General features: G+C 34.9%; 1 protein-coding gene across 2 annotated transcripts; it reads left to right on the top strand.

Moving 5' to 3' along the window:
- Positions 1-6,796: 6,796 nt before the first annotated feature.
- LOC121418750 (aprataxin and PNK-like factor) lies at positions 6,797-24,928 on the top strand. Of its 2 annotated transcripts, none has more exons than XM_041612827.1 (12): positions 6,797-6,903; positions 7,054-7,332; positions 9,069-9,140; positions 10,271-10,446; positions 11,926-12,053; positions 12,748-12,962; positions 14,227-14,368; positions 17,172-17,509; positions 18,304-18,707; positions 19,689-19,808; positions 20,157-20,233; positions 21,429-24,928. In XM_041612827.1, exons 2-12 carry the CDS (start codon positions 7,234-7,236, stop codon positions 21,650-21,652), a joined length of 1,995 nt encoding a protein of 664 aa, XP_041468761.1. In that variant the 5' UTR covers positions 6,797-6,903; positions 7,054-7,233; the 3' UTR covers positions 21,653-24,928. The 2 variants fall into 2 exon arrangements, with proteins under 2 accessions (XP_041468761.1, XP_041468762.1); XM_041612828.1 differs by having other exon boundaries at positions 6,823-6,903; positions 7,059-7,332.
- Positions 24,929-25,731: the final 803 nt, after the last annotated feature.

Raw genomic sequence — 25,731 nt, 5'->3', positions numbered from 1 at the left:
GATGAATTATCAACAGGAGGATTTATTCCAACTGAGAATGAGGATTCATAGCAGTCTATTGGAAACAAAGAACTTTATTTTTATGTGTGTGTATGTACTTCTGAATAAGCAAGGTTGAATACTTGGTTAATAAAATGGAAATAATAATGAATGAATGTGATTCTGACGGAGTTCAGCTTCCTGAAGCCAAGGAAAAATTAAGCAACATAATTTGAATGGACCTTTTATTCATGTGCCTTTTCATTGGAATCAAGAATGTACAATGCAAGCCTAAGGATGTAAAGTGTACAATGTGTATCAAAAACGTTCCCACTTTAAAATAATCCTATAAAGTGATGTTTTTGTAATATCCTGAAGATTTTCCATTTTTACACGTTTTTATAGGCCTGACTGTCAGTGAATATTTCCACTTGAGTGCACACCACTTTTAAAAAGTTTATTTAAAAAAAATGATTTGGGCAAAACTTGAAAAAGTTATATGGGTAAAATTAGACATTAATCATGAAGAGCACATGAAATTTAGCTAAGAAGATTGATTCAAAGATATTTCCTACCTTTTGTAATGATAATAATAACAATGCGCCTCAGAATAGATTATTTCTAGATAGATGGTGCCATATAAATGCCTATTATTGTTATTAAATCAAGCTGGCACAATTAAAAAAAGGTAACGGTTGTGCTTACCATGGGTTAAAATGTTAATTTGGGTAGCAAAGTTGTTTCAAAATGTTAAATCTGTTTTATTTCCATTGACTAAAAAGCCAAAGAAAAAATATTAGAAGAGAATGGGTACTATACTGTATCACTGTATATTAAAGTTATAGTATACCTTTTGATGAAGCAATTGAACATTTATTTGTGTTGAGGTACATGCATGTGTATTACAGTGATCATATGCTAATTATCAGAAAGCAGGTAGGTGTATTATAAAGCTGTCTGTAAGATATGGGTGATTTTACGAACAACTCACTTAATTACCCTTTTGTAGGCGCTGAATTAACTTCAATGAAAATTTTGTGTATATCACCACAAACCAGTCGTTCATAAAATTGCTCAAACAGCTTTATAAAATACCCACCTGGAATGTTTCCATAAACCTATGTGAACATGTAGTCATGTACTACAATCCCTTTATTTATTGGCAATATTGTTAAAGAGTGAAATTAATTAATTTCATATGATTCAAGGTAATATATATCTATACAAATACATATATATATATATAAGATTGTATGATGAAATTGTTGGAACCTATGATTATTTGAAATTCTCAGAACTTTACTGGTGTTTTTCAATGTGGATATTGTATCTCTTTGCCTTTAAAGATGTGATTGACAATGTGCCATTCGTTATATTGCTCCTCATCTGAATCTATACTGGAGTCACTGCTCACTGGACCATGTCTGATCCAACAAACCCATTTTGATTTGAACAACCAAATTGTCATGGTAATGATGTGGTAATGGTTTAAGATTCATTTGAAGCTACAGGGTGTTTTGTATAGCCTTGCACTTGACAAGAAAATGATCATTAAACACAGATAAACAAATCCAAACATTACGGCCATTCCATGAGGTAAATAAGTTGTCTGCTTTATACAAGAATTTTACATTATAACACAGCTAAACTTTAAAGCATAGAGAGGAATGGAGAGAGAGAGAGAGGGGGGGGGTTGGGAGGGGAGAAAACAATTGTAGACTTATTACAAAAGGAAAAAATCAACTTATGTGTCATAGAAAATAATACCTCGGTCACATTTTGATTTGCTTTACGGCGAGTCGAAAACGTCCGTTTTAGTCTATTCAAACCACCTATGTATTTCTGGTACAAAAAAATGTTCGGCCGCCGTAGAGTAAATGTGACCGAGATATAAGTATACAGGTGCAATGACAGACTATTGCATTGATGTCATCTAGGAAAAGTTCTCTGAATCAGTTTGTTTACTCCAGTTACAGGATTTATTTACTGATGATGATATTTCTTAAGGGTCGAAGGTGATGATGCTAATGGTGAAGTTTAGATTTAAAGTCAAGAACCTGCATTCATTATGATCGAGGACAGCTTCATTTACTTTTGTATGTTGTATGTATTTTTGATGTTCAGTATACTATTCTAATGAGCACTCAATGGAGGGATGAGTTGAATAGATTCAGCGGAATTGATTTATTACGCAAATGATTTCCATGAACCCAGAGATCTGATGTGTTGCCCGGTTAAAAGTTGAACACCTAATCTATCAGAGATTAGGTGTTCAACTAATTAGGTGTTCAACTATTTCAACAAAGAGTATTTAAGTGCTCTACAGTATGTTGAATAATAATGATATAATTGTTTATGACTATATAGCACTTAACATTTACATGTTATAAGAAGTCTTTAAGTGCTATAACAATGCAGCATAATCACCATTAGCGTACCTACCGGGGGGGGGGGGGGGCAGACTGCCCCCTGACGAGTTACAAGTGATCCCTGACGAGCGGCAAGTGGCCAGCTCCTTTGAACTTGAATTTTCTTCTGGTACGAAATCCTTCATTTGTGGTTGAAGACCTTTTTTTCTTTGTTTTTTTTTTGCTTTTCAAATTTTTTGACGGACAAATTTGCCCCTCCCCCTTGGAAAATCCTAGGTACGCCACTGATAATCACCCTGCATGGCTTAGCAGATCAGCTCTATACAGGGTCAATCAAAATGTTTTTAGGATTCTTATATTCAAAAATTGATTTACAAAATCATTGCAGACTGATAAAGATTAGCAAATAGGTAGGATGTAGACCTCGTAAATGCATGTACAATGTTTATAAAACGTGTTTTCTGATATTCCTACCTGTCGTATATTGTGTGTCACAGTATTGTATTATTCATTTTTTTTCTATTTCTATTTTCGTTTATTACCTGAATAGAATGGATGTGTTTTCCTCACTTTCTTTTACATCCGATGATGACGATATAATTATTTGAATAAATTATTAAATTGATATCAATTTACTCCTTGTGGTTATTTTTTTAGTTCAAAGTATACATCTGGAAAAAAAGGCAAATTAAAAGCTTTGGGTTTACTCGGCGCCTCAGGCTTCCAAGCCAACTCCGAACGTGTTTTCTTAGTTTAATACAATATTTGACCTGAGTAACTTTTTTTTAGTTTTGAATTAACTCCTCTGGTTTGATCATCAAAATATATGTTAATTCCTTATCTGAAAATGAATAGTGATCCCTACAGTTTCCCTCTTGTATTTGTTGGAAGCTACAGCAGGGGTATTACCCTTCTTTCCAGATGTCATTATTACCAAGAAATGTTGTTTATCAGTGCTATAATGAATTTTGTTCATTTTCTCAAAGCAGGAAGTATGATTCAAATTATGAATAGATGGTCTTTAAAAAATGATCTTGCCCAAATCATGGATTGTTAGCATAAAACGTCCTTGTACTTTGCCGCCTTTGAATCTCAATGTGTATACCCTCACAAAATATTTTGTTCTAACTCTGCCCCCACCCATATGTATATATATATATCAAGGAATTAGTTGCGGAATGTCCTTTTTTTCAGGCGTTTACTTACTAACCCTATAGAATGAAGGGTCATTCGGAAAAGCCGGTCATCAACTTGTCAGTTTTGTTCCTGTAGATGATAGACCCGGGATGCCTACACATATTGGGTAAAATTCTACCAGCATGAGGGTAATTACATGCACTGTGTCCAATAATTTTGAGGCAGTATTTTACCCAATCCGAGAAGCGTATTGTCCAGTAAGGTTGCCTAAATGAGCAGCAATTACTTTAAATAATGGGCAAAATTTCATCACACTGGATAAATAAAAATGTCCAAAAGAAATGCCCAATGTTCGTTGGACACATAATTGCCCTCGTGGAGCATTTTCGTTTACCCAATATTTTCTGAGTGTATGGGGGGAGGGTAGGACGCCGACCAATTAACCCATTTAAGTGAAATAAAAGAAAGAAAATAAAACTATAAGAGTATAAACATGAGAGAGATTTATGTCATTATAATGCTCCCCATGGTTGCGAAAAATATGGCTTCATAACAAGATCGTCTGCCCCCCCCCCCCCGGGGGGGGGGGGGCACTCAAATGTATTGCTACACACATGCGTGACCAAATTATTTCCAAACACCCCGTAAACTATTTTTTCTCTGTGTGCTTAATAACCCTTAAGTTTTTCACGGGCTTTATTTACACATTTGGCCCCTAAACAAGTTGTCGCCAGAATTTGACCCCTAAACAAGTTTTGTATACAATCGGGAAGAATCCGAACACTTTTCAGAAACGAGGAAGAAAAGCCCAGGGGGAAAAGCATTTGGGGAAAAACATACCATGAATACGGTTGACCCCCCGTGATTGACCATTGACCAGTCTTTAAAAAACATTTTTTTCTTGAAAATCTGTGTTTTGATACCCTTAACTAGTGCCCAAAACTGAAAAAAACCGCCCCTTTAACTCGCCTTTTATTTGCCACGCATGTGTACAGCAGTACATTTTTTGTTTTGATTGAAATATGATAACAATATAGCATGACTTAATAAATATTTCTTCCCTATATTACCCCTAGGTGTATTTGAAATAATCTTTCCCAGGTCATTTTCTTTATACAGGGTAAGTAATGCACAATTTGTAAAAAATATCACAATTATAAAGTAAGTGACGGTAGGCCTATAAATAAATCCTGATTCATGTAAATTAATCCAATGGAAATTCCCTCAGCTTATTCAAGGTACATGTTCTTGGCCTAATTTTTTTCATTATCTCTAAAAATATACAAACTTAATGATTCTGCACGATAGAAAGGAAATCCTATGAATTATGTTTCTTATTAAAATGACTTCATTACAAGTACCTTTATAATCTGTCTCAAGTCTAGCTTCCAATATAACCACGCTTTCATAGCTAAAATGGCGATAACTTCAGTTTTAACTGTCGAATATCATATTTGCACTTTTGCCAGGGTTGACCAGACGTCCCGTATTTCCCAGGATTGTCCCGTATTTTGCTCCTTTGTCCCGGCGTCCCGACAAACCCTTCCCGGGACGCCTTTTTGTCCCGTATTTAAGAATATTGAACATTTTAATGCATTTAAAAGGGATGAATTTTCATCAAATAACCTACAGATGACGAAGCAGAGATAACAATGAAACTAATTTGGAGATGTAATCGGTGGAAAAAAAATATTGAGTTTTCATAACTAGATCTTGTTGTTTCAGCTTTCGTTTTGAGTCTTGTGTATGATGCCGCTATGTTTCATCTAATTTTTAAGTTTGACAATGTTTCACTTTAAAATTTTACTCATTTCTAAATAATTTTAGTTTTTCAAAATTCTGAAAATATATTAAAAAACACCAAACTTCATTATGATTTTTGTTAGATGACTTGATTTTTTTGTTTGCTTGAAGTTTGAGCTTTTTTCCTCTTTCTTTCTTTTGTATCATTCTTTGTTCATCCTTATATCCTTCCTGCTTGCCCTTTTTTGTTCCATCTATCTTTATTTCCGATCTTTTTTTCCTGAACCTTTCTCTCTCTCTCTCTCTGTTCATTTGTCTTTCTTTCCTTCTTTCCGTTACTTTTCTTTATTAAATTTCCATTTTTTATTTCCTGAATTCATTCATTCTTTCCTTAAACTTTTCTTTGCTTCCTTCTCCCTTCCTCTCCCTTTTTTCGTTCTCTCCTTCCATTATTTTCTCTTTTTGTCATTCTCTCATCTCTTAATTCTTTCCTCCCTCTCTTTCCTCCTTTCTTTCATTCTTTGTTTTATTTTTCCTTCCAATTCTTTTCCTTTATCATTTCTTTCCCTTCCTTCCTCCCTTTCTATTTGCTTCTTTCTTTGTTTGTTTCTTTCTTCCAAAGAATGAAGGAAAATATTTCTTTCCTTCATTCTTTCTTTCCTCCCCTTTTTTCTCACTTTCTTTTTTCCTTTCTTTCCTTTATTTTGTCTTTCACACATCTATTCATCTTCCCTTCCTTTCTTTTTTTGTCTTTCTATATTCATTTCAAAGTATGACGGAAACCTTTTTTTCTCTCTTTTATTCTTTCTTTCATCCTTCTTTTATTCTAATTTTCTTTAATGTTTTTCTTTTCATTTTCCCCTTCAGTTCATTTTTCCTTTCTATCTTCATCTCTTTTCTCTCCTTCATTCTTTCGTTTACCCTCCCTTTCAATTCTTTATATTTTTCACATGTCTAACATTGTGTATCTCTGTTGATCTTTTTTGTTGATTGTCCCGTATTTCATTTTGTGAAATCTGGTCACCCTGACTTTTGCAGAGGAGAAAAATCTATCTCCGGGGAATTTTCTTGTGATATATTGAATGCAATAATGAAAATGCAATTTCCATTTCATTTGTTGATTCCCAAATAATAATCTTTTGACCCACATGATTCTCTGAACTTTGATCAACAATTAAAAACTCACAAATCCCCCATCGATCAAGTGACGCTTACTTGTATAAAAGTTTTGAACAATAATGTATTTTACCCATTAAGGTTAAGTCTCTTTATTTCTCTAGAATTCATAATCTGTTTTACCTGTACGTCAAAGCTAAAAAATGCCCCTAATATCTTTATAAATGATAAGTTTTTCCTTGCTCGTTATATCAACCCCCCCCCCCCCCCGATCCCCGGGCCTCAGAGTTGTCGGGCCTCTTCCACCGCCCCCAAATACTCTCTCATGTTTACAGTGATACGCTAGCGCTCGCCGTACAAGTGCGTCTTTGATGGCACGGAGGTTGGCAGCAGAAAAGCATAGATAAATACACGCATTGACCCAAATAGCTCCGCGTGTGCTGCTCTCAGACATACTCATTGCGCTATTTGTTGACTTTAATTTAAAGAGCGTGTGTATGCGAAATGCGTGTGTAATTAAACAATGGCATCTTTGAGAAACTCCTAAACGAAAACTTCCGTGAGTATAAATAGGGTTCTTCATAACATGTGCATGGAGAAATTGATATTTGTATTACTATGATTGTTTTCCTACGGATTCCTTTGATTAAAAATCGCATTGATTTACCTAAATCATTTTTATACATTGTTTTCTCCCTTGCCTTCTCAGCTCAGTGACGCTTTGGCTTGACTTCGTTGGGACATCGCGAACAACCAGCGCTCTGCCCAGGGACGCGACGCCGACGTAGCTCTGTAGCAGGCCGGCTCACCTGTCCGTATCCTGCTACTGCTAGATAATCCAATCGAAAACGAAAAACATTTGTTTGGGGTATCTTCAGTATATTCGAAAATGTCAGGTGTTGAACTTAAACCTATCAAAGAAGCAGGTGGAACAAACATCCTTCTTCCATTAGGGAAAACAAACTTGGGAAGGGGTTCTTTCTTTGAGGTGAGTAACTGTCTAACTTGTCATGCTAATGCTTGTCATTGCTTGTTAGTAAATGTTACTTCTGTTGACACTTAATATTTTCTAAGCCTTCTTTTTTGTCTTTGGATTACACTAAAATTATGAATTCAATAGTTGTAATCATCTTCTATTTTGTTCTTTATAATATTTACTAACATTTTGTACTAAAAATTGATGAAACTTCGCTTTTAAATTTTTCAAAATGACATTCTAAAATTGATCGTCCAGAGTCTCTGGAAACACAACAACTGGGTATACTGTTACGTAGTCTTAGACTAAAAATTTTAATGTTTAAAGCACTGGCGGATCCGGGGGGGGGGGGCACATCCGGCCTGTGCCCCCCCCCTTGAGAGGCAAAATGAAAATTTGTAATGTAAAAAATGACAATAAAACAAGTGTGCCCTTCGAAATTGAAGACTTTTTCTTGCTTTTTTTGCTTGTCAAATTTTTTTCATGTACAAAATCCCCTTGATTTTTGATTGAAACAGTTTTTTTTTCTTTTTTGTTATCAAAGTTTTCCTTGTGGAAAATGTGCCCCCCCCCTTTGAAAAATCCTGGATCTGCCCCTGGTTTAAAGTTAGATTTATATTGTATTAACAATTAACAGTTCAGAGCCAGCGTCAGTGCAAATTTTATCTGAATCTGAAATTTAAATATTTTTTTGCAGTAAAATCCTATGGAGTCTACTTCCTAGTTACCCCCACTCCCCCAGTCTTATTAGGATTAATTAAAAGAAGATTTCTCTCGTCTTATTAACCTTTATCAGCTCCAGTTCAACTGACCTTTGCTGTAATTTGAATTGAAACTTGTTTATGAAAATAATTGAACGTGCAAAAAAAGGATTAGATGGAGGAAATTGAAATAACTCCCCCCCCCCTGCTATGGACATGCCTGCTCTCTCTGTGGTATTCTTTGATCTTTTTCATTTTTCAAACATTGATATTTTTCTTTCATTTCTGCTTTTAAAGTTTTATCAAAAGAACTTAAGCTTGGGATCAATATATTTGACTGAATACCTCAGTGTCTGTTTCGCCGATTGTTCTGCTCATCTGCTGTGCAGACTACTGTACAGTGTACACTTGCTTCACTACACCTCCATAGGCTGCAGTCATTCTTACACTCTTTACATTGAACCTATGCTCCCCCCAAAAAAAATCTCGATTTCATTTTTAACCATTAATATAACATGTATCATCATAATATAGGTTTATGAAGAATTTAAATTTTGCAAATAATCTTAATCTATTCATCAACACCATGTTGCAATTTCATAGAGTTTAATATAAGAATCATTAAAAATCAACACTCCCATTGTGGGGTGAATAATACTTGGGCACTGGTCCCTCACAGTGAGCGAGATCGCTGGCTATCATTGTAAGTGGAGAAACCAAAGCAGTAAAAAATGTTTTACAAATCCAAATAGACGGATTTCAGAGTCCAACCTAGGGGTAGATATCCCGTTTTAATGTACTCCAGTATATTTTAGTGAAATTGAGAAGCAATCCATGTCTAAACTCTAATTCATCTTGTTTAATATTCATTTTAAAATAGAACCCAATTCTGCATTCTGTTTGAGCTCTTGAATAACTTATTTATATGTTATGCCAAACTTTTTTCTGATTAGAATAACCTGGTAGTGCATATTGCCCTTATAATTCTTAATCTAATAATGCACAAAGGTTTCACTGTTCTCTGGTATTGACCTTTTACATCTGCAGATCGCTGATAAACGAGTTTCTAGAAATCATGCTGTTCTCGAAGTGGAAGATGGGAAGATCAGAGTCATGCCAGTAAGTTGGGGTGTATGTTTTGGGGATTTTTAAAGCTTTCAGTTTTAGAGTTAATAATCATCCTGATTGATTAAAAAAAAGTATTTCGAAGAGAAACTGAGTTGCAGTTTGTGGCACTTTGAAAACTTGATGAACATATATTTTTGTCACATGTGAAGTTTCATATTAGAGTTTCATTCTTTAAATGGGCAATTCCGTAAAATAATTTTTTCTTTTTGTACATCCGACCCCCATTTTTCTCCAGTCTTACTTCACTTCATAAGTAACCAAGTCATGATCATTTGATAGCATTACAGACTGTCAAAAATACCAGAAATCAGAGACAGAAATTTCCTGTTGGTCTCACATACATGGTGTTGGACGTATATGTTTTATGGAATTGCCCAAATTATTTCAGATTGGAATAATGAGAATTTAGAAATAATTTTTTTACATTTAGAAAGGTACATCAGGTTCAGATCTGGATGCAGGATGCCCAGACTCCTTTATGCTGGTATGAAAAGAGTATGAAGTTGCAGAAGTGGGGAACAGTTTGGGTCATATACATGGTTAATTTGTGACTTATGTGCATACCCATGTTCTTGTATCTTTATCAAGTGACTTGATTTATTATTAATTGAATAATGAGACATTCTCACAATCGATATATATTTGTATAAATAAAAATTTACCCAATTGCTTTTGAATGTTATTTTTCTCCCTGAAAACCACATGATCAGAACTGAATTTCTTAACCTTATTGGAAGTTTATAAGAATTTGCACCTTATGAGTTTGTTCTTGGGAGATATTTGGACAAGTTTATCTCTCTGTATATTGAAAACTTAGACCTTACAGCAGTAAATGAATTTTCGAGTCTAAAATTATATGATTACATGCATGTTTCCTTGAGCATTCCCGACGCTATATAACCAGTGCGTAGCAGCGTCTTTGCTCATTGCCTGACAAAGTCTAGCAGCTTGCAGACGAAACGTCGCTTTTCCACTACGTTTGTTACATCGTGAGACAACCGCTTACATGTATTTCTTCTACTCAATCCTTCACCACGATGAACCTCTTCCACATCATGAGCATGTTTGTTAAGCTATCAACAAGAACAATACTCTAAATGTCATGTGTGTTATTTCTATAGATACATACCAATCCTACATTCTTCGATGGTACAGGAGGAACTAAATTGGCACCTTTAACTAAAGACGTATGGCGAGACCTCAAACATGGAGACCGTATTGCTCTGACACCCGATGAACACATCTTTGAAGTCGTTATTGATTACAGACCTATTGTGCAAGAAACCCAGAGTCCACGGTAAGAAAACAATTATACAGCACTGTATTGCAACTAACATTGTTCAAAAATATATAGAATTATGCAATTGGATAACATTCAAATGTCAAATGTTTAGGTTTTGCCTCCTAATGGTATATTAACCATTCTTTGCCTAAAGTAGAATCCAATCCATATTGAAAGATTTCGTAAATGAAAAAGAAAAAGTATGAAAAGGAAATTGGTGAGAGTTTGAAGAAAAACCATGTATATGTATGTATTGTTTTGTACTACCTCAATGGTATTAAAGACGACATATTTGTTCTTAAGAATATTCTCATTCTACTATTTCCAGTTTTTTGTCTCACCTGCATAGCAGAGTGAGACTATAGGCACCGCTTTTCCGACGGCGGCGGCGTCAGCATCAAATCTTAACCCAAGGTTAAGTTTTTGAAATGACATCATAACTTAGAAAGTATATGGACCTAGTTCATGATACTTGGCCATAAGGTTAATCAAGTATCACTGAACATCCTGTAAGAGTTTCACGTCACATGACCAAGGTCAAAGGTCATTTAGGGTCAATGAACTTTGGCCGATTGGGGGTATCTGTTGAATTACAATAAAAACTTTAAAAGTTTTTTGATCTGATTCATGAAACTTAGACATAATAGTAATCAAGTATCACTGAACATCCTGTGCCAGTTTCAGGTCACATGATCAAGGTCAAAGGTCATTTAGGGTCAATGAACTTTGGTCGAATTGGGGGTATTTGTTGAATTACCATCATAACTTTGAAAGTATGTTGGTCTAGTTCATAAAACTTGGACATAAGAGTAATCAAGTATCACTGAACATCCTGTGCGCATTTTAGGTCACATGACCAAGGTCAAAGGTCACTGAACTTTGGCCATAATGGGGGTATCTGTTGAATTACCATCATAACTTTGCAAGTTTATTGATCTGACTTTTGAAACTTGGACATAGGAGTAATCAAGTATCACTGAATATCCTGTGCAAGTTTCAGGTCACATGATCAAGGTCAAAGGTCATGTGAGGTCAATGAATTTTGGCCACATTGGGGGTATTTGTTGAATTACCATCCTATCTCTGTAAGTGTATTGGTCTAGTTCATAAAACATGGAAATAAGAGTAACCAAGTATCACTGAACATCTTGTGCAAGTTTTCAAAGTCAGCACTGCTGCTATGTTGAATCGCGTGATGCAGGTGAGACGGCCAGAGGCATTCCACTTGTTTATTTACATAGTCTTAATGATTGTTCAAAACAGCCATAACTTTCTTATTGCTCTTGGGATTTGCTTTCACTATTCTGTGTTTTTTCCCTCCATTCACACAAGTCATTCAATTACCAAAGCTAGAGGATCAATACTTCAGTTCCCCTTTCAGTTTGAGGTTAATCAATTGTACATATTTGTAGCCTACTATAGTTGGTAGGCTAATTCGCATGATTTGCCTTTTGAAAGAATGAAAGTTGAAGTAAAATCTTTCTTTCTTTTCAGACTATCTGGTGAAGAATTATCCCCTTTGAAACAGACTTCACCATTTAAGCAGTCTGTTACACCTTCACTTCAAAATAATGGAATACAAAATGAGAAGAAAGAAAATGGTCAAAACGATCAGTCTAAAGGTTTGTCTTTGCCGAATATTGAACTTAATTGTAGTTAATGCACAATTATATTTTTCTCTAGATAATCTCTTATAATATATCCATTGTCTGTACTATAATAACAAAGTCTTAATATATTGCCACCAGCCTTTTGGTATACAATTAAAATGCATTAATACACAATCCATTCTTTTGTGAGATTATTGTAAAGGAAATGAAATCACAAATAATTCTAATAATCATTTTAAGTATGATATGTAAAAGTATCAAAGTGCATTGATTTGTTGAATTAGTGTTTATTCTTGATTCATGCATATGAATGAGTTTATGCACTGAGCTCATTGTGATTGTAAAAAGTTTTGGAATCAGACAAATGTGTTATTTATTTATTGCACAGAGTGCACAAAGAGGTTAAGATAATATAGGGAAACTGGGTCTCATCCAGTTGACTTGCAGTATTTCACCGTCTTTACGAAAATGAAAAGGCAAGATACAGTATCTCTTAAACTCAATTCAGTGAGCGCTGGAAGAAAAGATCTTTTCATATTCACCTAGTCATTATGAGAAGATGATAGATCATGTATTTTCATCTTTAGAATTATCTTGTTATCTTGGTGTTTTTAAAAGCTTTTTTATGTATGTTAATTACTGGACTTCATGGATCATTGGTAATATGTTATCATATTGTTACATGTATCTTTCTTTGTTGTAATAGAAGATGATGATAATGATGATATAAAAGGGAAGTCAATAGAGAAAGAGGAAGAAACTTCACCTGCTACATCAATTGAAGGAGATAACAGCAGAGCATCTACCACAGATGGTAAGAATGCTACTGAAGAAGAGGAAGATAAATCTAAGATGGAAGAAACAAAGAAACAAGATGGACAAAAGGAAGGGGAATCTAAGCCTGAAGATAAATCAACGAAGGTATTATGTCTGCTCATTTGGCCTTATAAAGTATTGCTTCTTATTTTTATCTACTTGTATTTCAAATGCTACTAATGTAATGAAAAAGTTTTAATTTAATTGACTTTTGCTTCTGCAACAATTGTTTTTGTCTTAATCTCCTTGAAGATATAGTTTCAGGTCATTTAAGGTCAATGAACTTTGACCAAGTTGGGGGTATTTGTTGAATTACCATAATTTTGATTGTTTATGGATCTTATTATAAAACTTGGACATAAGAGTAATCAAGTATCACTAAACATCTTGTGCAAGTTTCAGGTCACATAACCAAGGTCAAAGGACATTAAGGTCAATGAACTTTGCCATGTTGGGGTAATCGTTAAATTGCTATCATAATTTTGGACATGAGGGTAATCAAGTATTACTGACAAGTCTTGGGTCACATGATCAAGGTCAATTGTCATTTTGGGTCAATGAATGTTGTATTGCATCATTATATGAATTGTGTTTTTTGTGAATAATTATTGTATATTGAATCACATAATGCAGGTGTCAGGTGAGACTGCCAGAGGCACTCCACTTGTTAAACCTCATTCATCCAATCAGAAGTCTGAATTTCATGTTACTCAGAAATTTCAGAAATCTTGTATTGTATCTTGGAGGGAAAGTGTGATATTGACACGATTAAAAGGTGCTACATATTAAGAGTGACATTATGAGAAAGTACAGATTTTTTAGCTTCATGATGATATGAATATCATTTAGGCTCAAAATAAAAAAGTCTTGCAACATATGCAAGAAAAAAACAGGGGAAGAAATTTCAGTTTTGAGCCATCTTTTGAAGCATGAAATTTTCTCATTTATCAAAGTAGTTTATATAAAATAACTGACCAGTATAATAGAGTAACATTTACTCTTTCTAATGATGCAATAATATTTGATTTCACTTGAGGATAAAGTTGTTAAATACTTAGATAAATAAAATCATTCACAAGATTTTGCAGGGAGGTGAATTCAGCCATGAGAGGGGACCTGCATTCTAACTGGTCATGCTTGGAGTGAACCTTGAACTTAAAACATTGTTTTCTCCCTATTTTTTGAAGCTCTCGCTGGATTTCTTCTGCATTCAATCAAGTACCCATTAGGGTTTAATGTTGATCAATTCCGACAAGTTAGATATTATGATGTGCATTTTCAAGCTCAATGAAAAGCTCAAATTTCATTATGGGTGACTTATTGTATGGTGGCTGGTCATATGATAATACTCCATTTTTCTTTGTTTTAGGGGCCTGGGACAGTGGTATATGATGATAAAGAGATTGCTCTCCCAGTGCAGAAAGAAAGGGCACTCCCAGCATGGATGACCAGTCCTCCAAAACAAAAAGCAGAAGCTAAACGTGCCACAGCAGTTACCCCAGCCAAGAATGGTGAGAACAGAACCTGTGCACTATCCTCTGTTCTGTAGTTTTAACTTTTATAGCTCAATTGCTTTTTGATAAGGTTTATCCATGTTGAACAACATTCTGTGATCCTTTCACTTTGTTCTGATTTTAAAAAATTCTCACATTGGTTCCTGAAAATGGGCTGAACATGAGGCTTATAGTGTAAAAATTCCATCCTAAAAGTTTCAAAGTGTCATATCTACTGGAACAATTTTAAAACCTTGGAGATGTAAACCACAAATTTTGAAAATAGTTGGTTGGTTTCAATGACTTTGTGTATACAGCAAATCTGTGCACTACAATGTATTATTTCTAGATGAACACAGCATGACCTACATACAGTGTGTACAAGGTTGTGGAAAGTATAACTGTGTGTTGTTGAAATAAAGCTAACTCCAAAATAAGTTACTTTCCAACTCACCGGAAAACTGAAGTTCGAAGAGGTGTAGTTCAAAGGCGAATGACCACCAACTGGACCGAGACGCGAGATGAGTGTCCGCGAAAAGTTCGGGGCAATGATAGCTGAGCGATGAACGGTGTGAAGCACTCAGGTCAAATAGTTTTTATCACCGCAAAAGTGGAGTCCAAGTATATTGCACAAATCCTAGTAGATGAAATTAAATAAACATGTCGCGTTTCTTGATCGCGAAAATGAGCTCATAAAATAATACGTAACTAAAGGTCCAACATGAAAATGCAATGTATCCGAAATGATATTCCGTGAGTAAATTAATATCCAAAATAAGGCAGTAGAAAAGGACCGCGTGGGTAGTACAGAGGTTGACTAACTCCTCAAGACGTGCGAGATGCATGAAGTGTACATGACGAGTTCGCAAGGAGAAGTGAAGAAATTACTTCCATGAATATTAACCACGAGATCATTCCAAATGATGATTGGTAGATCCAAAGTTTCTTGACCTGGACAAATCATGATGATTGGTCACTTGAATATAAACATTGCCGGATTGGCTATCTAAAACAGCGAGGCACGCCCCAAGACTTGGAATGTGGCGCGCAAACTTGACAGTAAGAAAATATGCGACTCTTGCGTGAAGTTAACGAGGTACACATGTTCGCGGTTAGCCAAAGGAATTTGGCCATTGTATTTACAGATTAAGACGAAAGAAAATGTAGACGGAAATTTACATTTGGGTCAAAACAAATGCAAGTCGCTACAAGGTATTCACTGAATGTACATGTACAGTGCAGCTAATAATAGTGTAGGGGAAGGCGGGGTAAGTTGAGCATAGGGGCAAGTTGAGCCACCAGCCCCAGGCCAATAATGAATGAGTCAGACATTGTGGTGGTGTCATGTATTGATGACCCATACCATAACCCCTAACCCCACCACATTGTTTCCAACTTTGAAACAAAAAGTATTTTTTTAGAGGGAAAAATATGAATTTCAGCCAAAAAAGTAAAAAAGAGTGTGAAATAGATAAGTGCTTTATAAGCACACATGTCTTTAAATATAATAAAGACATGATAACAACATTATTAGTCCAGGTATGGATCTTCATTCTTGTCATAGTCTTTTATATGATGGATGCATAATAAATGTGTGGATACAAAATTATCGCACTAAGTTTGGACTGGGGTAAGTTGAGCCAAACAGCATGGGGCAAGTTGAGCCATGGTAGTTCCTATGGTAATGTATCTTAAAAAAATAAACAAACCATAAAAATCGATTGAAATGCAGGCTGAAAGGAGCAAATTTACATGACTGCTCTTTTCCTTTTACAGGATATTAGTATTTATAGAGAATTAGCAAATGAAATGTCTTTAAACAAAAAATTGACATGCTGGTTCTCCCCCCATACAATTTGTACATAGTTTTTGTGGCTCAACTTACCCCAGAAGGTGGCTCAAACATACCCCATATATGGGGCAAGTTGAGCCATTTGACATCGTTTTTTTCAAAGGTCACGATGACTTTCAGTGTGAGGATAGAAAGTTATATATAGGTGGAAAATATTTCAGAAGAATTAAATTTCAAGGCCAGGTACATATTTCGACAAGATTATTAATCATATCATTTCTAACATGCAAAAAGCAAAAACTGTCACAACTTACCCCGCCTTCCCCTATGTGTACGAGATACACACAGCAGAAGGCAGTCAACATAGCCAACAGACTTTTTTAATTGGAGAAAACTTGTTATAAGCTGAATCCGTCTACCAGACGGTTTTCAAAATCAGGCTTATAAATTGCTTCTTGTGTCTAAATAATAATTTTTCATACTACATGTATACTGTGGTCTGCTTCAGGGTTTTTGAGGACAAATACAGGCACTCATACGCATGTTTCATCTCAGTTTGAGAATTTTTTAAATCAGCTGCTCACAGAGTGAAACAATCCCTTTAACTCCTCCTCCCCCTCTCTAATACTTTTTAAAAGTGTTAGAGGAATATCTATTATTGAGGTATGAGTATGATGTATGGAAATTTGTGTGTATGAGAATGGATGCACTTGTACAATTCTAAAGAGGATTTGTGTCTTAGAAATTTGATTTCCATTGTCTTTGACCCGTGTGTTGGCTCAGTTGGTAGAGCGTCCGTCTCACAACCGGGAGGTCGGGGGTTCAAACCCCGGCCGCGTCAGACCAAAAGACGTTAAAAGATGGGAGTTGCCGCTACCCTGTTTGACGTTCAACGATTAAAGGGATAGAGCCTCGTCGATCTGGCGCTGCACAGCCGCTGCCGGGCCCACGATCAATTTGGCAAAGCAAATTTTCAGAGTATTTCATGTCTATTTCGAACAATAAATTATGGATTTTTTTTTGGTAAAGCACTCCAGAATGAAGACACTGCCACACCTCAGAAGAAAGGTAGAGGAAGGCCTAAAAGTGGTGCTAAGGCTACACCTCAAGCCAAGAAAACGCCCTCTCAAACCAAAGCACGGGCAAAGAAATACGCCGACGATGACGACGACTATCTTTCTGAAGAGGAGCCTGCTCCTAAGAAAAGCAAGACGTCAAGATCACAGAGGGGAACATCAAAGGTTGCATCATACGCCGAGGATGACTATGACGACCTAGATGAGGAATGGGTTGCATCTGATTTTGATGATGATGATGCGAGTGATTGGGAAATGGAATCGCAGTCACAGTCCAGTAAAAAGGGCAGGGTAAGAATAAGAACATTTATGCCCAAATTCATGGTGTATTTTTAATGTATTATGCCCTATTTAGCTCATTAATTGAGAAAGGTTCAACAATGAATGTGCACTTATGTCCCAGGGTGTTAGATCTACTCATGTTTCTTGGGTTTGAGACCACTGTATATTAAAATTAGTTAAACAGAAATATTTTGCTCATTTAAATAAGGTATAGGCTCTTGGAATAAAATTTGTTTTTTGAAATTTAGCAACGAGCATGGCTTAACCTCGTATGACAAAATAATGCTTATGTTAATCTACTTTTTCTCAGAGTATGCACTAGAATCTGCATGACGGATTTGAAACCTCATTTTCAAAGGTACTTGTGTGAAATTAGGCCATTTGGTTTTTTATTTACATTAGTTGGGGTTGGGATTTTGTGCTTTATTTCTCAGGTTCACAGGTTATTTTTTTTTCTTTTTTCAGCTTTTATTTTGGTCAAAATAGTGTGGTTTGAATTTTGTAAAGAGTAGCCGGAAACTATTTGTTATCTTTGTAGTGGGCTTGTGTCTTAAGACAATATGATCAAAATGTTGCATTATGGGAGTAAACCTTGAGAAGTTTAGGACCTGATGCTTTTCAGAGTAGCACAGGTACCTTGGTTTTACTGTAGGGTCCATGGTTTAATCAACTTGCTTGGACCTCAGAGAATGGTATTAATGCTGTAAAGCTACCCTAGATCAAAGATGTATCATCTTTTTTTTCCTCTTATCATTTTTCTTATTATTTTGGTTTTATAATTTTATTTCTCATTTTATTCCCAGGGCAAGGGGAAGTCTCCAAGGGGTAAATTTGTCAGTCCAAGAAAGCGAGGGAGACGCAAGAAGTATGCGCAATCAAGTGATGAAGAAGATTGGAGTGAGGAAGAAGTGTACGTGCCACGCCCTACAAAACGTAGAGCGTCATCCTCCTCGAATTCACAGCCAACTCCACAGAGAAAGAGAGGAAGGAAAGCACGACAGGACAGTGATTTTAGTGATGAGGAGGAGTATGTGCCGAAACCTACTAAAAGGACTCCAGCAAAAACAAAAACCAATTTAGGTGAAAGTAAAAAAGATCACAACGTCAGTGGAGAGGAAGATGATGACGGTGATAAAGCACCGCCGAAGAAGAAACCAGAGAAGAAAAAGAAGCTAAAATCTTGCCAGTTTGGAAAACGATGCTATAGGTATGCATCGGATCAGAGACAGTGAGAGTTAGATTACAAAAATGAATAAGCATCCCTAGTTTTTTCTAGTTACCAAACTGTATCAGTGTGTATCAGACCTTCTTTTACTTTCAGAGAAATTTCAGAGTGCTTGGCATATTTCCAGTACTACCTGTGCTTCTAGGCAGATAAAAACATTGCTCAAGGTAGCACATGAAAGAGATCAAGCATTATGAATGTATACCCTCTGACTTATTCTATCCAGCATATACACATGTCAGCTCTTTAATACTTTCCAGTACTTCAATACTCAAGTATCGAAAGAGGTTTTAATTTGATAAAGCTTATCATGTGACTTGCATGAAATTGGCAAAGAGTTTGATTGGGCGAGTTAAAGAGGAATGAAAGCAGCTGTGCAGTAAACAATTATTTCATTAGAAAGTCTGTAAAACCAAGGTTTATTGTCACCATCCTAGATCTAGATCTGGTATAGTTATATGAACTGAACTTTGTGAATTCATGAAATCTAAGATGAAAATCAATCACACTGAAGTTCGCCAACACAGATAAGCACATGTGGGGCAGTATATTATAACCGCTTGTGAAAATACCGACATTTTTTGTGAAAATTCATGCATATTTTGCTTATTTCTTGGCAAGTATATGATTTCCTCCAGTATCCTTTGGCACATATTTTTTATTCATACATACATAAACTTCGGTGGTCTTTTTATTGGATTCTGCACAAACTCATTTCGAAATTGTTAACACAACTGGCATTTATCCTTGAAGCGCAAGGACCCCTTTTTACATGGTTTGTATTTTACACCCATCTTTGAAAAAAATTAAGTTGAGTCATCAGTGGAAGTTTCATTTTAGCCTTACCTGTGAAACAGTTTCTCAAGTCAGCAGCAAATCACTGATAATTAAGTTAGTATTTGTGTTTTACACAGTGTTGTTTTATAGTATGTTGATGGAATTTGTTTGTTTATTTTTCCCTAGAAAAAATCCAGTCCACTTCGGAGAATATTGCCATCCTGGAGATCCTGACTATCGCTCAGAAGGAGATGAAGACGAAGATGATGGCAGGCCTGAATGTGCATATGGAACAACTTGCTATAGGTTTGTTGTTGAAATAAATTTACCTCTGAAGTAAATTGAATTGGACAGGTATAGTGTTAAGATTTAAAAAGAATTTGTGAACTGGATATTCTAATTAAATGCAGCTCAAAGCAAAGAATTTCATGCACTCTTTAAACCCATCACACAGTCTGTTCTCCAGGTCTGGAAATATAATGATTATATTGTTTCGATATGAAAAAAAAGAAGAAGAATCATTCAGGCCAATATTTGATATTGCATCGAAATGCTTCACGGACAACAACTGCAACAACAATAACAAAGTCAAACAAAAATGCGTATCTACCAATTGAAATGATTAACATCAACTTTGTTTTATTTCTTTTGAAGGAAAAATGCAGAACATAATGAGAGCTATAAGCACAATAAACCGCCACCCAGACCCAAACGAGAGGCTGCCCAAAAAGGTATACCAAGTTTTTTTCATTCATATTATTTTTCCCAAATATTTTAGATCATAATGCGAGGAAACTGTAATAAAAGATGTAGAGAATGATTTTCATAAACATCGATGATGAATATGTGATTAACAAAGATATTCTAACTGTAGTAATAGTGTATGTGAGATCTATCTCTTGAAATGGTAAAGTTGGTTACTTTTATCACTAATGTACATAAGTGTTTATCAGGTATGTTTTCAAGGGTGTTTTTCTCTCTTTTTGTTAGTCATATTGTGTTGCCCTTTTTTTGCGCCTATGGAAAGTTGAGGTTCCCCCTTGCTCATTCCTGTGATATGTACACTACTTCATCAGTCACACCGTGCCACAAAGTCAAAGTATCATTCTTCTGAACCCAGCTTGGTGTTGGAGCTTGGTTTTATTACTGCCAATAGATTCAACTTAAAGGGGAATCCAGCCTTGGTCATAAAATGTTGTGATGGAAAGGAGAAAAAGAAATAAAACAGAATGGTGAAAGTTTGAAAGAAACCGGACAAGCAATGAAAACATTATGGCTTCTTTAAAAGTGAGATCCCTAAGACTATGTTGGTGTACAATTTGCAACTGGGTAAGTAAATTATGACAAGGGCAAGGACAACTTTCCCATAGGCCATTTACTTAATTATCAGGGATTTGTGGTTTTTGCCTGAGTACCCATTCCCCTGGGGCAGTAATCTAAATATAACCCAGGTAGTATGTTGTTTCATGTCCTCATGAAAGAAAAATATCATTTGAAGCAAAACATCTGAAAAAAGAAAAAAGACATTTTAGCCATTTTATGTACTGGAGTACATGGAAGAGTAGTCCTTGCCTTACATCACTATGACACCACATATGCATCCAATTTGAAGTCTCCATGGGTATAGTGATTACCAATGTTGACAACTTTTAAAATTCATAACTTTCTTATTGTTTGTCTGATATTGTTCAAACTTTAACCTATCAACTTGTCTGATTTTTCACTTTCCTCTAAAACTAGCAAGATATTATTTGGGTTGGATTCCCCTTCAATATGAAAAAGTTTGCACCTGGAGTTAGGATGAAAATATGCTAAAATTCCGACAAAATTGAACATGTCATTTCTGGAATTTTGGATTCTTTTAAGATGAATAAATCGGGATAAACTTATTCTTTTGTTTATTTTTTATCAACGCCACTCTCCCAGTCTTGAAGACCACTGGATTCAGTGATGATGAAGACGACGATGAACCCAATACTTATGATTACAATGACAGTTTCTTGAATGATGATGTGTCAGACTCGGCTTCTGTGCCTGGTAAGCGCTCTGATGATTCAGATTGGGATCCTGAAGAGGACAGTCAAGATGTAAGAAATCTACAGAAAGAAGCAAAGGAATTCACACGCAACAAGAAGATGTACAAGACATAGATCCTCAACCGGCTCAAATCAAATTCAATATGTATTTTCTTTGTTTGAATAGCACTGACAATCGATGGGAAATAACAGCTTTGAGACTTTTATTATTTCCTACCTTCCAGTGTAAAACGCTGAAATCATAGTTGGACATGACTTGATATGTAGATTGATTATTTGGCGAGATTAGTTATACATGTAGTTATACATTCACATTCCATGATGAGGGGAAGGGGGAACTGATTCCGATACTGATGGGATGACCTCTCATTTAATCATTATTTGGTGATCATGCCCACTTTGCCAAAATCTTAAAACTGAAGTTTCATTGACGGATTAGAATTTGATAAATTTGTATCAAATTTATTTATCTATTTCCTGAATATCTGCATTACATACAATTTTGGTGTCTTCTGGAAATTTACTGAAGTTCTTTACAAGTTTTAATAACTTTATTATAAGCCATGCATCCGAATTTGGATCTAGATTCTGCATGTTGCTAGGTAATGGTGGTAGTTAAGATCATGTAACAGTAATTCACGTCTTACCTAGGGCAACATTGACCTCACTGTGTTTCTTTTTACATAATGAATTACAAATTTATGGAGGAATATACACCAATATTATTACAATATATCTACCGGTACCTTTGTCTGGTCTCTGTTACACAAAGGCAGCGTCCATTCCCAACACTTGTAAGTGCTAATCAAGATCATTGTTGCTTGTGTATCGCAATTGATCAATAAAGTTTATGTACTATTGTCTTGTTTTGCCAATCATATGATGATGGGTAATTTCATAAAGCTGCAAATGACTTGAAAACAACTGGACAGCTTTTTCGAGTTATTTGCTACATGGATTTTCTAAATTATTTGCTACATGGATTTTTTCATTGGTTAAAAAAAAAAAATTCGCATTCCCTAAGCCAAATATATGTCTCTAATGTGAAAATTAGATGCAAAAAGCCAAAAAGTACAATTTCTTGTTAAATTTTGTTCACCTTACAACTCAATATAATGAGATTCATGGATTCTGAAGGGGATTTCTCTTTTTAAGTGTGTATTATAGTGAAATGAAATAGAAAAGGCCCTTTTCAACATGTAGATTAATGATGATTTTTGCACGATAGATTGTATATATTCTAGATAATATCTTAGTGTGTCATTATTTGATAATATTTTAAATGTTACTAAGACTGTCTCTGAAGAGGCGATTCAGCTTTGAAATGAATATTGATTTTATTATTTTATTAGAGGTGGTTATTTGATGAATTTTGATAAATTCTGCAATTGCTGTCACTCTTCAATGAAGTGCAATAATGCCAACAAAGAATGCAGAATCTTAGAATTTTAGATATGTGATTTCTAACTAAATCTACTTCCAGTGAAAAGTAAATAAATAGAACCACTCAATTTAATGCAGATTTTAATTGAAAAACACAGTAAACCTTGTAAATTACATTATTGAAACTGCTTAAAGGAACTAATAAGTCTATTTATGTTAATTGAGAATGAGAATTTGGCGGGAAGGAGGCTAGAAGATGAAATCAACTGCAAATATTATTAAGTTTCTTTTTTTTATAAACAAACACCTTGATTTGTTTCATAATGCAACTTTTCATGTAATTCTATTTCATTAATTACTGATGATTAAGAATCATCTACCGTACCAAGGAAAATGATCTCGGCCAGGACTATATGACAAGTTTTCATGGAAATGGTGCGATAGTGTCCAAGTACAATATCGTATCTGGCTGTATCTCTGGGTGCTGGTTCCTTGACATTCTGATAGGTTAAGTCATTCTTTAATATTTCTATGTAGCAAATTTAATTGGGCATTTACTGACATACAACAAATTCATGGATGTATATTCATGGAGATATATATACCTATGTATATTCATGGATGTATATTGCGTGATCTTGTACATTATTCTATTTGGTATACACGTGTAGGAGACATTGTACATTATGGTGATATCATGTTATATTGTACCACACTTCATCAAGATCACATGTATTTTCGACGTTATTTTTCTACATTCTTATTGTAATTACACGAATGGAACAGCAGTTGAAATTATGGGTTTGTGTACGGATTGAGGCGATTATCTGATTATGTAACTTTATATATTAACATGTACAAATGTTTAGTCTTGTTTTTGATTATTGTGAATTGTCTGAAATATGCTGATGAATATAGTTGTTTTGGAAAACTTTGCAAGTGGCATTCTTATCTCTCTTCTTCAACAAACTTTTCTTCCCCAAAATTTATTTCCATGTCTTCTCACATATGTCATAGTAATTTTAAATTTCTTAACTGTGTTTGGGTCTTTTTGAGATAAAAGTGTATTTTCATCACTTTATCATGTAGGAAGCAATGTGAAGAAAAAAAAATATTTTAACATTTGCAACTTAGTTTGTTGGTGTTGCTCTTAAGTGTTTTTATGTAACACAAATTAAATACTGCACCAAATATTCCTCTTTGATAGGAATTATATAATTTGAAAACATGGATATCCTTGTAATATAAATTTTAATTCTATGTCAAATTTCTATCCATTGTAATAATAAATCATTTTGAGAGGTAATTCACTCTATTTAATCCCTGAATACATTTAATTTCTCTTTGGTAGATTGTACTGAAAAGCAAGCATTGGAGTTGATCATGCATCAAATCAACCATTCATTGCTAAAATTCTTTTGGCTATTTATAATGTTGAAGGAATACAAGGACGGTATTTGCAAAGAGTTTTCAATTTTTATGTCGAGTGTAGATAAGTTTTTATATGAAAAGAATATGATTCAGAGTTGATATAAATGTGACTTTTACTTCATCTAAAATATGCACAAAGTCAGTTTTGTCATAAAATGTCAATTATTATGAATATCTTGTTAATCAAGTGATCTACATACCCTGGTGAAATGAATATTCCCAGAGGATGATCCATATAAACTTTGTATAATGTTATGCATGGCTTTACAACTGACTAAACTACATGAATGGTAGGCAAACTAGTTTTATTTTACCACAAATAAAAATTGCACTATTCAAATGATTGGCAACATTTTGTTGCCAAAAAAGTACATGTAGTATTACTCAAATTTTGTCAGTTTATTTTTTATTCATATTGCTTGTAATGCCATGCATAACTTTATATTTACTTTATGAAATGAGCCCCCTTTTAATATTTTTTTTCAGCACATTACGTCAGTGTTAACAATAACACTATATAACTACCAACTCGCGAAATGAGAATAAAACAAGCAAAAGATTTGTGTGTATTATTTATCACCATTTTAATCAGCGTTCTTTGTTTTGTTACATACAATATTAATATTTACCAGGGGTCTGTTGCAAGAAAAATGAAGCATGATTTATAACCAATCAGAAGCATGGACCTGGCCACTGGGGATTATCTATTGTTACTGGGAGTGCTGTGACAAAACTTGGCACCCCCAATAAAAACAGAAAAATCCTCCGTGGACAGGGCCTTGATCAGAAGCTTTAGATATTCATTTGAATGGATCTCTTTGTGTAACAGGCCCCACAAGAAAAAACAGTATTTTACAGAATGTACACTGGTCCTAGATTGAAAACTCAGTTTATTTTGGTCAGGATATGCTCTGCAGAGACTTTACCTTGGCTTTGCTCCATCTCCTCCCTCCATAAATGTATGTATTTTATGCTGTTTATGATCTTAGAAGTCCTCAACGAATTTCATTGAAAAAACAATGAAAAACAAAGGGTCCAAAAAACAAAGAAATACATAAGAAATTGCAAAAAATATAATACATACGTATTTGATCTGATATCTAAATTTTTTTCATGTAAACTTGCTGAGAACACCACAAAGAGTTTCTATGCCAAAAATTAGAACATTTCGCATACTAATTACGCATAGTTCAGCATAATTACTTAATAACAATTCGCATGAAAATAAATTACTATACAATTTTGTAGATTATATCCTAGACAACAAGAGTGCCAATTTTCGGCGCGATCCCAAGAGGGGGGGGGGGGGGCGCCATATGAACTCCCAAAATACCCCAGCCCCCAAGTTAGCAATTGCCATAAAAACAGTATCCAAACCA

This window comes from Lytechinus variegatus, chromosome 7, assembly GCF_018143015.1.
Source record: "Lytechinus variegatus isolate NC3 chromosome 7, Lvar_3.0, whole genome shotgun sequence".
NCBI classification, from domain to species: Eukaryota; Metazoa; Echinodermata; class Echinoidea; order Temnopleuroida; family Toxopneustidae; genus Lytechinus; species Lytechinus variegatus.
This window is presented reverse-complemented; position numbering and strand designations above follow the sequence as displayed.

Excerpts from the sequence above, each read along its gene's own strand:
- LOC121418750 (XM_041612827.1), top strand. The coding sequence starts at position 7,234 with ATGTCAGGTGTTGAACTTAAACCTATCAAAGAAGCAGGTGGAACAAAC. Across the intron at positions 18,708-19,688 it reads TTTGGAAAACGATGCTATAG|AAAAAATCCAGTCCACTTCG; the intron begins GTATGCATCGGA and ends ATTTTTCCCTAG. Across the intron at positions 20,234-21,428 it reads ACGAGAGGCTGCCCAAAAAG|TCTTGAAGACCACTGGATTC; the intron begins GTATACCAAGTT and ends CCACTCTCCCAG.